The sequence below is a fragment of the Phyllobates terribilis genome, unplaced genomic scaffold (assembly GCF_046119375.1).
Source record: "Phyllobates terribilis strain yellow unplaced genomic scaffold, ASM4611937v1 Scaffold_35__1_contigs__length_13245226, whole genome shotgun sequence".
Taxonomy (NCBI): domain Eukaryota; kingdom Metazoa; phylum Chordata; class Amphibia; order Anura; family Dendrobatidae; genus Phyllobates; species Phyllobates terribilis.
Window position 1 is genome coordinate 4496316 of NW_027362795.1, and position 14315 is coordinate 4510630.

The 14315-nt window shown below is 41.4% G+C and overlaps 1 protein-coding gene across 1 annotated transcript; it reads right to left on the reverse strand.

Moving 5' to 3' along the window:
* Positions 1 to 4779: 4779 nt before the first annotated feature.
* Positions 4780 to 13372, reverse strand: LOC141182694 (uncharacterized). The gene is made up of 3 exons (XM_073660842.1): positions 13355 to 13372; positions 10222 to 10312; positions 4780 to 6864 (listed from the first exon to the last, which is right to left on the reverse strand). The coding sequence occupies exons 1-3, from the start codon at positions 13370 to 13372 to the stop codon at positions 5261 to 5263; spliced, it is 1713 nt and encodes a 570-aa protein (XP_073516943.1). The 3' UTR covers positions 4780 to 5260.
* Positions 13373 to 14315: the final 943 nt, after the last annotated feature.

Here is a 14315-nt window from a genome sequence, read left to right on the forward strand (position 1 = left end):
TCCAGGAATGGTCGGCCAGTGCCCGCTATTAGCTTGGCAACTTGAAAACTTACTCGCAGTGATGAAATATTTAGCTGCTTCTGCTTCACAGAAGTATTTTGCCGAGTTGTCAATGTATTTTTCAGTTTTAATATTTTATCCTTTCTCCTTTCTCCGACCAAACAATCATATTTATCTTTATATTGAGTTTGATAGTGTCGAAGCAAATTGTATCCTTAGAACACAGACACTATATTCTGACATATCACTCAGCTCTTTCCTTGTACTGCATGAAAAAGTAATCATAAGTCCACTGTTCTTTGAATATCCTACACTTCGCGTCAATTTTTCTTTTTCTTGATATCATTATTTCCTAGGGATTCCAAATTGCTTTTAGTAAAATACCAATTATATATACAGCGCTACAAAAACATTATACCAGCAATAAAATTGCCCACATAGAGACATACAGACTGCACTGCCCAATAATGCAGTCTGATCAGTGCCCATCAATGAAGCCTTGCCAGTCTATATAATTTCAGCCTCACCAGTGCCCATATTGGTGGAACTCCGCTTTTACCTCAGGCTCAGACTGGTGTGGTGCGAGAGTCCCCAATAGGCAGGTAAATATCCCCAATAGGCAGCATAGGTTCCTAATAGGCAAGTAAAGGTCACTCTAATAGGCAGCATAGGTCCCCAATAGGCAGGTAAATGTCCCCAATAGGCAGGTAAACGTCCCCAATAGGCAGCATACATTGGTGGCCAAAAGTATTGGCACCCCTGCAATTCTGTCAGATAATACTCAGTTTGTTCCTGAAAATGATTGCAATCACAAATTCTTTGGTATTATTCTCTTCATTTAATTTGCTTGCAAGGAAAAAACACAAAAGAGAAGGAAGCAAAAATCAAATCATTGATCATTTCACACAAAACTCCAAAAAAGGGCCGGACAAAAGTATTGGCACCCTCAGCCTAATACTTGGTTGCACAACCTTTAGCCAAAATAACTGCGAACAACCCCTTTCGGTAACCATCAATGAATTTCTTACAATGCTCTGCTGGAATTGTAGACCATTCTTCTTTGGCAAACTGCTCCAGGTCCCTGATATTTGAAGGGTGCCTTCTCCAAACTGCCATTTTGAGATCTCTCCACAGGTGTTCTATGGGATTCAGGTCTGGACTCATTGCTGGCCACCTTAGAAGTCTCCAGTGCTTTCTCTCAAACCATTTTATAGTGCTTTTGGAAGTGTGTTTTGGGTCATTGTCATGCTGGAAGACCCTTGATCTCTGAGGGAGACCCATCTTTCTCACACTGGGCCCTACATTATGCTGCAAAATTTGTTGGTAGTCTTCAGACTTCATAATGCCATGCACACGGTCAAGCAGTCCAGTGCCAGAGGCAGCAAAGCAACCCCAAAACATCAGGGAACCTCCGCCATGTTTGACTGTAGGGACCGTGTTCTTTTCTTTGAATGCCTCTTTTTTTCCTGTACACTCTATGTTGATGCTTTTTCCCAAAAAGCTCTACTTTTGCCTCATCTGACCAGAGAACATTCTTCCAAAACGTTTTAGGCTTTCTCAGGTAAGTTTTGGCAAACTCCAGCCTGGCTTTTTTATGTCTCGGGGTAAGAAGTGGGGTTTTCCTGGGTATCCTACCATACAGTCCCTTTTCATTCAGACGCCGATGGATAGTACGGGTTGACACTGTTGTGCCCTCAGACTGCAGGGCAGCTTGAACTTGTTTGGATGTTAGTCGAGGTTCTTTATCCACCATCCGCACAATCTTGCGTTGAAATCTCTCGTCAATTTTTATTTTCCGTCCACATCTAGGGAGGTTAACCACAGTGCCATGGGCTTTAAACTTCTTGATGACACTGCGCACGGAAGACACAGGAACATTCAGGTCTTTGGAGATGGACTTGTAGCCTTGAGATTGCTCATGCTTCCTCACAATTTGGTTTCTCAAGTCCTCAGACAGTTCTTCGGTCTTCTTTCTTTTCTCCATGCTCAATGTGGTACACACAAGGACACAGGACAGAGGTTGAGTCAACTTTAATCCTTGTTAACTGGCTGCAAGTGTGATTTAGTTATTGCCAACACCTGTCAGGTGCCACAGGTAAGTTACAGGTGCTGTTAATTACACGAATTAGAGAAGCATCACATGATTTTTCAAAGGGTACCAATACTTTTGTCCACCCCCTTCTTTAGGTTTGGTGTGGAATTGTATCCAATTTGGCTTTAGGACAATTCTTTTTGTGTTTTTTTCATTGAAGACAAATTAAATGAAGATAATAATACCAAAGAATTTGTGATTGCAATCATTTTCAGGAAGAAACTGAGTATTATCAGACAGAATTGCAGGGGTGCCAATACTTTTGGCCACCACTGTAGGTCCCCAATAGGCAGCATAGGTCCCCAGTAGCCAGGTTATATGTCCCCAATAGGCAGGTAAGTGTCCCCAATAGGCAGGTAAATGTTCCCAATAGGCAAGTAAATGTCCCCAATAGGCAGCATAGGTCCCCAATAGGCAGGTAAATGTTCCCAATAGGCAGCATAGGTCCCCCATAGACAGGTAAATGTCCCCAATTGCAGGTAGACAATAATACCAAAAATAAAATTGCCCACATAGAGACATACAGACTGCACTGCCCATCAATGAAGCCTTGCCAGTCTATATAATTTCAGCCTCACCAGTGCCCATATTGGTGGAACTCCGCTTTTACCTCAGGCTCAGACTGGTGTGGTGTGAGAGTCCCCAATAGGCAAGTAAATGTCCCCAATAGGCAGCATAGGTTCCTAATAGGCAGATAAAGGTCCCCAATAGGCAGGTAAATGTCCCCAATAGGCAAGTAAATGTCCCCAATAGGCAGCATAGGTTCCTAATACGTAGGTAAATGTTCCCAATAGGCAGCATAGGTCCCCAATAGGCAGGTAAATGTCCCCAATAGGCAGCATAGGTTCCTAATAGGCAAGTAAATGTTCCCAATAGGCAGCATAGGTCCCCAATAGGCAAGTAAATGTCCCCAATGGGCAGGTAAATGTTCCCAATAGGCAGGTAAATGTCCCCAATAGTCAAGTAAATCTCCCCAATAGGCAGGTAAATCTCCCCAATAGGCAGCATAGGTTCCTAATAGGCAGGTAGGCAGCATAGGTCCCCAATAGGCAGGTAAATGTCCCCTATAGGCAGCATAGGTCCCCAATAGGCAGGTAAAAGCCTCCAATAGGCAGGTAAATGTTCCCAATAGGCAGCATAGGTCCCCAATAGGCAGGTAAATGTCCCCAATAGGCAGGTAAATGTTCCCATAGGCAGCATAGGTCCCCAATAGGCAGGTGAATGTCCCCAATAGGCAGCATAGGTCCCCAATAGGCAGGTAAATATCCCCAATAGGCAGCATAGGTCCCCAATAGGCAGGTAAATATCCCCAATAGGCAGCATCGGTCCTCAATAGGCAGCTAAATGTCCCCAATAGGCAGCATAGGTCCCCAATGGGCAGGTAAATGTCCCCAATAGGCAACATAGGTCCCCAATAGGCAGGTAAATATCCCAAATAGGCAGCATAGGTCCCCAACAGGCAGGTAAATTTCCCCAATAGGCAGGTAAATGTCCCCAATAGGCAGGTAAATGTCCCCAATAGACAGCATAGGTTCCTAATAGGCAGGTAAATGTCCCCAATAGGCAGGTTATATGTCCCCAATAGGCAGGTTATATGTCCCCAATAGGCAGGTAAATGTTCCCAATAGGCAGGTAAGTGTCTCCAATAGGCAGGTAAATGTCCCCAATAGGCAGGTAAATGTCCCCAATAGGCAGCATAGGGCCGCAATAGGCAGGTAAATGTCCCCAATAGGCAGGTAAATGTCCCTAATAGGCAGCATAGGTCCCCAATAGGCAGGTAAGTGTCACCAATAGGCAGGTAAGTGTCCCCATAGGCAGCATAGGTCCCCAATAGGCAGGTAAATATCCCCAATAGGCAGGATAGGTCCCCAATTGGCAGGTAAATGTCCCTAATAGGCAGCATAGGTCCCCAATAGGCAGGTAAGTGTCACCAATAGGCAGGTAAGTGTCCCCAATAGGCAGGTAAATGTCCCCAATAGGCAACATAGGTCCCTAATAGGCAGGTAAATGTTCCCAATAGGCAGGATAGGTCCCCAATAGGCAGGTAAATATCCCAAATTGGCAGCATAGGTCCCCAATAGGCAGGTAAATATATCCAACAGGCAGCATAGGTCCCCAATAGGCAGGTAAATATCCCCAATAGGCAGCATAGGTCCCCAATAGGCAGCATAGGTCCCTAATAGGCAGGTACATGTCCCCAATAGGCAGGTAAATGTCCCCAATAAGCATGTCAGACCGGATCCAGTGTTAAAAATAAAAAAAAATACCAGTACTCACCCATGTATCCCACTGCTCTGAATAGGCGCCTGCTCGATTCTGTCTACTTCTGGCACAGGCGCGTGACGTCATCACGTCGTCTGTGCTGTATACGGAGGGCAGCAAGTCTTCCGGAGTGGCAGCGCATCGCCTTTACTCGCGGCATCGTCGTTCCGCCCACGATTACAGGGCCCGCCGGCATTGAACTGTCGTCTGCTAAGCAGGACAGGCAGCGGCGGCAAAAACACCCAGCAGGCCGGATAAACCTCCTCGGCGGGCCGCATGTGGCCCGCGGGCCGTAGTTTGAGGACCCCTGTATTAAAGGATGATATGGAATTTGACCCAATTTCAATAGGGATTTCACGTATTTTATTTCAAGCTAGGAAACATATTGCATCCAAATGGATTAACCCCTCACCTCCAGAAATTAGTGAACTAAAAAATAGGATAAATCATATTATCAGATTAGAAAAAGGGGTATATAAAAAACAAGATTTAATGTTTATGGTCGGATACACCTGGAATGACATCAAGGGGGTTATTGTTGGAGAGACCATGACTTATGGGGGAGGGGGGTATTGGCGAGGTCTAATGTTTCATTGTAATGTGTATTGGAATTCCTTAAATGTGGTATGGGTAATATAGCACACCTATATGTGTATAGGATTATAATGTTTATTACAATATTATAGTTATATAAAAGATTTCAAGAATGTGGAATGTTAAGTGTAAGATATAGTAACTGCAAGTTATCAGATGGTAATGGGCAAGCTGAAAGCATATATAGGAGAGATGCATGTATGTCATCCCTATGGTATGTTATCTTATTATTATATGTACTGGTTTCTTGTTTTGTAAAAAAAAAAGATTATGAAAAAAAATCTCAAAAATATATTGGATTAAAAAAAAAGATTAGGAAAAAGGCTTCTCCACTATGTGGGTTCTCTGGTGCTTAACCAAAGCTGATTTATGGTTAAAACATTTCCCACATTCTGAACATGAAAAAGGCTTCTCCCCTGTGTGAGTTCTCTGGTGCTTAACCAAAGCTGATTTATCATTAAAACATTTCCCACATTCTGAACATGAAAAAGGCTTCTCCCCTGTGTGAGTTCTCTGATGCGTAATCAAAGCTGATTTATCATTAAAACATTTCCCACATTCTGAACATGAAAAAGGCTTCTCCCCTGTGTGAGTTCTCTGATGCGTAACCAAAGTTGATTTATCATTAAAACATTTCCCACATGCTGAACATGAAAAAGGCTTCTCCCCTGTGTGAGTTCTCTGGTGCTTAACCAAAGCTGATTTATCACGAAAACATTTTCCACATTCTGAACATGAAAAAGGTTTCTCCCCTGTGTGAGTTCTCTGATGCGTAACCAAAGCTGATTTATCATTAAAACATTTCCCACATTCTGAACATGAAAAAGGCTTCTCCCCTGTGTGAGTTCTGTGGTGCTTAACCAAAGCTGATTTGTCACGAAAACATTTCGCACATTCTGAACATGAAAAAGGCTTCTCCCCTGTGTGAATTCTCTGGTGGTTAACCAAAAATGATTTACGGTTAAAACATTTGCCACATTCTGAACATGAAAAAGGCTTCTCCCCTGTGTGAATTCTCTGGTGCTTAACCAAAGCAGATTTAGTGTTAAAACATTTCCCACATTCGGAACATGAAAAAGGCTTCTCCCCTGTGTGAATTATCTGGTGCGTAACCAAAGCAGATTTATCGTAAAAACATTTCCCACATTCTGAACATGAAAAATGCTTCTCCCCTGTGTGAGTTCTCTCATGTTTGATAAGACTTGAATGCTGTACAAAACATTTCCCGCATTCTGAACATGAAAAAGGCTTCTCTCCTGTGTGGGTTCTCTGGTGGATATTAAGATGTGCTTTGTGGTTGAAAAATTTTTCACATTCTGAACAGGTAAAAGGCTTCTCCCCTGTGTGAATTCTCTTGTGATTAACCAAAGCTGATTTATGGTTAAAACATTTCTCACATTCTGAACAGGAAAAGGGCTTCTCCCCTGTGTGGGTTATCTGGTGGTTATAAAGATGCGCTTTCCGGTTAAAACATTTCCCACATTCTGAACATGAAAAAGGCTTCTCCCCTATGTGAAGTCTCTGGTGCTTGACAAAATCTGATTTGTGGTTAAAACATTTCCCACATTTTGAACAAAAAAATCTATTGTCCGCTGTGTGTATTTTTTGATGTTTAAGAATAGACTTTTCGAGGGTACAACTATTTCCATTTTCTGAACGTGAAAATGACTTCTTTCCTTTACGAGCAGTTTGTTTTGTAATGCTTATTTTTTTATTTTGATTTTCCTTAGTAGTCGGTAATGAATCAGAAGACAGGAGCTGTTTCATAGGATCAGATGACAGATCTTTGCTGTGAAGGGAAGATGGTATATCTGGAGTAATGGCATTCACTTCAATTGTATCCTGTGGGATTTCAAGATCATCCAATTTAAAAATTGAAGATGTCGGCTGTCCCTCTGATCTCCAGGTACAGTCATCTGCCAAGAATAAAACCAATTATTAATTTTGAATAAAATATCCTTGAAATTTATATTTTTGAACATTTCTACTTAAAACATCTGTAGAAATGACAAGTTATTGACAGAATGACAATTCACAGTCTAATAGAAAACCTCATAGGATGAACCAGTGGAGCGTGGTGTTCAACTGTTTGCTCATTCTGCCTCCAAAATATGGAATAAGAAGCCATCAAACAATGTTATGTAGGCAAAAATGATACCAATAAAAACTTCTTCTCATCCATAAACCAATGCAGCAAAATCCGCTTTCCCAAAGTCAGATCTCCCCCTCACTTCTGAGCCTTGCAGTGCGCCCAAACCACATTTAGCCTCCATGTATTTGGCATTACTATAGTGAGAAGAACCGACATTAATTTACCGTGTGTGTCTCCTGGAGCACAATCTGGGCACTATGTGTTGGGCAATAAAATGGCCAATGGGCAATTTTCACTCTCCAACATCCACTGCGTGCTAATTTCCGGAAAGTGCCTGTGGAGTCAAAATACTCACTACTCCTATAGATTAATTCACTGCGGGTTATAATTTGCAAAATGGAGTCACTTTATGGTGATTTCTACTACTCTGGTTTTCTGCCATTTTGTTATATTAAAGAAGTAGTCCAGTACTTTTTTTCAATTTCGCCAATGTATTTAACCTGTGCCCATAAATCTTTTTGTAATTACCTTCTGCTGTCCTTCTTGCCTGTGAGCGGCAATATCGCTGGCTGCCTACAAGCATTACATGACCCCCGGCTGCAGCCGGCTCTTTCTTCCACTGATATCACGTTAAGTGAGGCGTGGCATCAGTGACGTGGTCCCCACGGTGGATGCTGGGCTGTGGGCAGAGTTACCCCGCGCGTCACACCCAGAATCCACCGCGCGCTTTCACAATGAATGAGGAGAGGGAAAGTGCGTGGTGGATGCCGGGTGTGAGGCATGGGGTAACCCCGCCCACAGCCTAGCATTCACCGCGGGGACCATGTCACTGATGTCACGCCTCACGTGATGTCTGTAGGCGGCCAGTGATAGCGTCACTTACAGGCAAGAAGGACAGCAGAAGGTAATTACAAAAAGACTTATGGGCACAGGGTAAATACATTGGGGGACATTGGGGCAATTATAAAAAGTACTGGACAACTTCTTTAAGGTTTCTGTAAATAGTGTGTCCCATCTCCTTTGGGATCTGCTGCCCCAACGTCTCCATCTGTCACCAGGCGCCACCTTTATCATTCTGCAGGTGGCACTGGTGATGGAGGAGATGTCGGAACCAGAAGCTCTGGACGGCACAGGCTGTGTCCAGCCACTAAGATTAGGTAGCCTGGGACCTGTAGTACCATCCAGTCTGGCAGTATGGGTGTGTGTGCTGTCCAGCTGGAGTAATCTGCTTATTCCAATTGGAAAGCACCACACCCTACTAAAGCTGGAAGCATATTGCCGGAAGCTGCCAGTTACAGCCTTGTTCTCCTCTGGTTCAGTCCTCTGTGCTCAGCTCCCGGCTTGTGGATTTGTTTCTTGTTGTGACCTCGGCCCGTTTACTGACTACTCTTGTGTCTTCTGATCTTGTATTTTCTCTGTCCCCCTTGTTTTGACCCGGTTACCTGACTATTCTTCTTGGGATTAAAGGGTGATGAGCAAGGCAAACCCTGGTATCTGGAAAATGGAGTAGATAGTGCCAAGCCTGTTTGTGGTAGCCATCTTTTGAGCTGCCAGGTGACCATGAACAGTGTCCCCAACATATTGTGTCTGCAAACTATTCTAGCAAGATCTGCATTCAAATAGCTAAATGTCGCTCCTTCCCTTCTTAACCTGCCATGTGCCCAGATAGTAGGGTACAACCGTGTATAGGGTATTGTTGGATTCAAGAGAAGTTGGAAAATAATTTGTAAGGTCCATTTGTTTCCTATTATCCTTTGTGAAGAATTCCAAAGTTATCACCATATAAAGTGACACACATCAGATTAAGAAAATGGTGCCTGATAGGAACACAAAACTGGCTGCAGGAAGGGGTTAAATCAGAGTATTTTGGGCACTAACTACTGTAGTCAAAAACTGTGACTATAGACAATAACACATCTACTGAAATTATCAAACTCAACAGTCTCCATCAGTAAGTAGTGAGTAACTAGTGGTGAAACCTCTCTGAGGTCTAAACAATGATAAGGGCCAATATTTTCTGTGAGATGAGTTTCAAGAAGAAATAGTAGACATTGAAAGAGAACTTTGTATAATAGTGCAGAGCTGAGGTGTCTTAAATTTAGACCTCGGGCATTGGGAAGAGGTAATGGAGACCTTCTTTTAAAGACTAGAGAGTTACAGAGTCACATAACTGAGTCAGGCCGATCCCACCACAATAAAGCTATCATACAAAATGAACCTGTTAAAAAATACAGAATAAAAGATATGTTACATCCTCAACAACAATATATGTATCAGGGAAGAGAACTTCAAATCTAAACCAGAGTCACACTCATTTATGGTGGACCATTGGAGCTACTATGAGTCCTGAGCACAAGAGTAGAGAAAGTATTAGCGCCCCCATTTCAGGAGAGATTGTGCAGTAATCTGAATTCCTTAGGACTGAAAACATAATGTAATTTATGACGTTGAGTGAATCCATGAAACCAGGGCTCGAGCCAACACATCTCCTGCAGGCGTGAATAAATGTATATTACAGCCATCAGCCACGCACAGCTTAGAGATATATCATGGCACAGGTGTAATGTTTTCTGTATAGTTTATCACAATCCTGTTTGAAGTTAGTTGGTTTAAAAAGAAATTGAAAAGTCAGGATAAAGGGAAACTCTGCTGTTATTGTACAGAAATTCACACTTGGCCCTCACTGCACATTTAATGTTGTCGATCATAAAAGTGAAGTTTGGCCAGAAAGGCTGGACCTGGTCTTGTAGGGACCATATGAGGACATTCAGCAGCACAGAAGGGAGAGAAGGTAGATTCATCCAATAAGATATCAGGGATCTAGGAAGCGAACAGCATCATTACCCTCCACTTTCTCTTCAACTGATTTTCTAACTTGTCAGCACATTCTACGTACGCTGCCATTTGGTTTTGTATTTTACAAATCTGGGCAGGTAACGGTCAGCGTCTCCTAATCCCAGGGGGTAGGTGGATCCTCCAGGTTGTAAGTTCTATAGAAAAGGGCTTTCACAATTACACAAAGTAATGTGAACATTTTTGGATGGAGGAAAATGTTGTGGTCTAGAGGTAAAATTGTGATCACACAATTGTGACACAACCGGACTACACCACCGATAAAGCAGCCACAGCCGGTGACTGAGAAGAATCTTTGACTTCTCTGCATTTAGTGGTTACTACTCACCTGGGTAGTCATATGTAGGAATCTCCTCTTTACACCGCTCATCACCCCTTACATATGTCTCTGTAGTATTAATATGGGTCAGATCTTCACCCTGAAACAAATATTGTAAAAGTCACAGACAGATGGAGAAGTCACATCTATGATCAGCTCTAATCCTGCCATCTCCACCGTTCTCATTACACAAGTATAAAACATATAATACTGGTGGATAAAACAAGACTGAGCACAAGACCTTCACAGCCGTCTATACATCATAGGGGAGATCTCATGACACCTTCTCTCCATCTACCTGATGATCCTGAGGAACATTGGGATCTTCTTGTTTACAGTCCTGTGGAAGAAGAGGACGGGGACATCTCTCTGGTGTTGTCCTCTTACTGGATAGATCTGGAGGAAACACATACAGGGACTGAATTCATTCTTTACATACAGATAATTATAGGCCGTGTGTATTTAGTCCTGTCTATTACCTGGAGATGTGAGGGGCTGGGGAACCTCCATCATGACGTCCTTGTACAGATCTTTGTGTCCTTCTAAATACTCCCACTCCTCCATGGAGAAATAGACAGCGACATCCTGACACCTTATAGGAACCTGACACATACAATGATACAGTCATCCCCCGATCCCTTCATAGCGTTACTGTATAATGTCCCAGCATTCCCAGCAGTGTCACCTCTCCAGTCAGCAGCTCAATCATCTTGTAGGCGAGTTCTAGGATCTTCTGGTCATTGATGTCCTCATGTATCAGGGGGTGAGGTGGAGGCCCCGTGATTGGGCTCAGGGGTCTTCCCCATCCCTCAGACACAGGGTCCTGACAGCGCCCACTAGAGGTCTTCTTCACTACTGTGTAATCCTGGTTATGGAGAGACACATTAATAAATCTCCCTCCAGACATTTCCAGAGTCCTCACCTCTCCAGTTCTGTCCATCTGTTATTCCCATAGATAAGAATGATGTAATGTGACGCCATCAGAATCTCTCACCTCTCCAGTAAGCCGGAAGAGGATCTCTAGGGTGAGGTGTAATATCCTCTCCGCCATCTTCTTTCTGTCTCTATCCATTCTTCTCTAGGAAAATTATATAGATAAATTATTAGTATCTCATATTGTGGGAATCTGAGTGGATTGAAGATGAGTTGGTGTAAAATATTTACAATTCTGTGTAATAATAAAATTAATAGTAAGTGAATAATGGGCGCTCACTGCTTGTGGTGCTCAGGAGTAAAATAGTGAAACAGTCAAAAAATATATATATATTCCAGCAAACAAATTATCATGAAAATGATTTTTTTATTATGCAATGAAGCAAAGAAAGTTTTCTTAATTTTGATAGACCCCTAATGAAATCAGATATTTCCAACGTTTCGGCCTATCATAGGCCTTTCTCAAGGTGTCTGGTGTCTAGTGGGTCCCAGTCTGCGGCAGAGCGGCATCTGTGTGTATCGCCCAAAAACATTAATAGCATTGTGATGCCGGTATAAAGCAATAATGTGGTAGAGCTCTTCATACATCTTCAGGTCACACAGAGATACCTATGTGCTATCAGTTGGGATTATGGAAGTTATAAAATAATTCAGGTAATTTAACAATATAAAGAACGTAACAGTCTTTATACAGCCAATAAAATATGTTAATGGTTTATTTGCATACTGTATATATTATCTATCATCTATCTATCATCTATCTATTATCTATCTATTATCTACCGTCGATCTATTATCTATATATCATCTATCTATCTATCTATTATCTATATCTCTATCATCTATTTAACTATCTATTATCTATCCATTTACCTATTATCTATCTATTATCTATCATCCATCTATTATCTATCTATCTATTATCTATCTAATATCTATCATATTATTTATGTATCTATTATCTATCTATTATCTATCTATCTATATCATCTATCTATTCTCTATCTATCAATTATCTATCATCTATCTATTTATCATCTATCATCTATCTATCCATATATCTATCTATAATCTATCATCTATCTATCATCTCTCTATTATCTATCATCTATGTATTTATCATATATCTATTATCTATCTATTATCTATCATCTATATATTATATATCTATTTTCTATCTATTATCTATCTATCCATATATATAATATATGTATTATCTATCTATCTATCATATATCTACACATATATATCTACATATATATATATATATATATATATATATATATATATATATATATATATATATATATATATATGCAAAAGACACCAAGGATATAGCCACATATATATAAGGGTTTTTCAGCAAGGACCAGTTGGTCAGTGTAAAATACCCATAGTATCACAAGTTGTGTGCTATATGGACATGCAATATGAATGGCAGACCATTCGGTTAAAACACACAGCAACCGAGAGAATCACCGAACGTGGGGTCCAATAATGAGCATGACATTTGGAATCCATAAATAAAAAACCTTTATTACAAAAATGGTTACAATGGCACAACAAGCACAAGAATGCCCACATTCAGAATGGTAAATCAAGAACCAGTATATCAAATACCAAATATGCATAAAAACAATATCTATACAACGAATGAGAAAAATAGAGGCGAGGACCGCCAACCCATATGTAATATAATGACCTATCATTACCCCCTGACGAAGGACTTTGCGTCCGAAACGCGCGTCGGGGAGCGCTCCACATTCAGTTCCTGGACTGCCTATCAGGTATATTATGCCGCTTTACTTCCTTTTTCTCCCATTATGAGACCTTTACAACTACTCCCCTTTACATTTGTGGTGGCCCCTCTTTAGGTGCTTTTACATTCAGCAACATAGCAACATTATTTTCTGTGTCCGTCTGGTGTGCATGTCCTCTAACACCAGCACATGCTTTACATTATATGTTATTGTTATATTATATATTTCTTGTATAACTGGTGGGCACATTGCACTAGATAGTGTGCATCTTAATTGGCGCCTCCTTTCATCTACACATAATATTTGTTCATATCTTTCGCTATGATGTTGTAATGATAGGTCATTATATTACATATGGGTTGGCGGTCCTCGCCTCTATTTTTCTCATTCGTTGTATAGATATTGTTTTTATGCATATTTGGTATTTGATGTACTAGTTCTTGATTTACCATTCTGAATGTGGGCATTCTTGTGCTTGTTGTGCCATTGTAACCATTTTGTAATAAAGGTTTTTTATTTATGGATTCCAAAATGTCATGCTCATTATTGGACCCCATATATATATATATATATATATATATATATATATATATATATATATATATACAGTGCCTACAAGTAGTATTCAACCCCCTGCAGATTTAGCTGGTTGACACATGCGGAATTAACTTGGCATTGTGACATTTGTACTGTAGATCAGCCTGGAAGTGGGAAATGCACTGCAGCAAATTTTTTTTTTTTTTTTAAACGTTAAAAGTTAATTCAGAGTGTCATTTATTATTCAACCCCTCAAACCACAAGAATTCTGTTTGGTCCCCCTAAAGTAGTAAGAAGTAGTTCAGGCACCAAGAATAATGAGCTTCACATGTGTGGATTAAAGATCTCTTTTGCCAGCCTTTTCTGACTATTTAAGACCCTCCCCAAACTTGTGAACAGCACTCAGACATGGTCAACATGGGAATGACAAAGGAGCATTCCAAGGCCATCAGAGACAAGATCGTGGAGGGTCACAAGGCTGGCAAGGGGTACAAAACCCTTTCCAAGGAGTTGGGCTTACCTGTCTCCACTGTTGGGAGCATCATCCGTAAGTGGAAGGCTTATGGAACTACTGTTAGCCTTCCACGGCCTGGACAGCCTTTGAAAGTCTCCTCCCGTGCCGAGGCCAGGCTTGTCCGAAGAGTCAAGGCTAACCAAAGGACAACAAGGAAGGAGCTCCGGGAAGATCTCATGGCAGTGGGGACATTGGTTTCAGTCAATACCATAAGTAACGTACTCCACCGCAATGGTCTCCGTTCCAGACGAGCCCGTAAGGTACCTTTACTTTCAAAGCGTCATGTCAAGGCTCGTCTACAGTTTGCTCATGATCACTTGGAGGACTCTGAGACAGACTGGTTCAAGGTTCTATGGTCT

What these genes read in the sequence shown, in the direction of transcription:
- LOC141182694 (XM_073660842.1), bottom strand. An exon ending in TCCTACATATGACTACCCAG is followed by an intron (nt 6,865 to 10,221) that starts GTGAGTAGTAAC and finishes TATTCTTGGCAG; the next exon opens with ATGACTGTACCTGGAGATCA.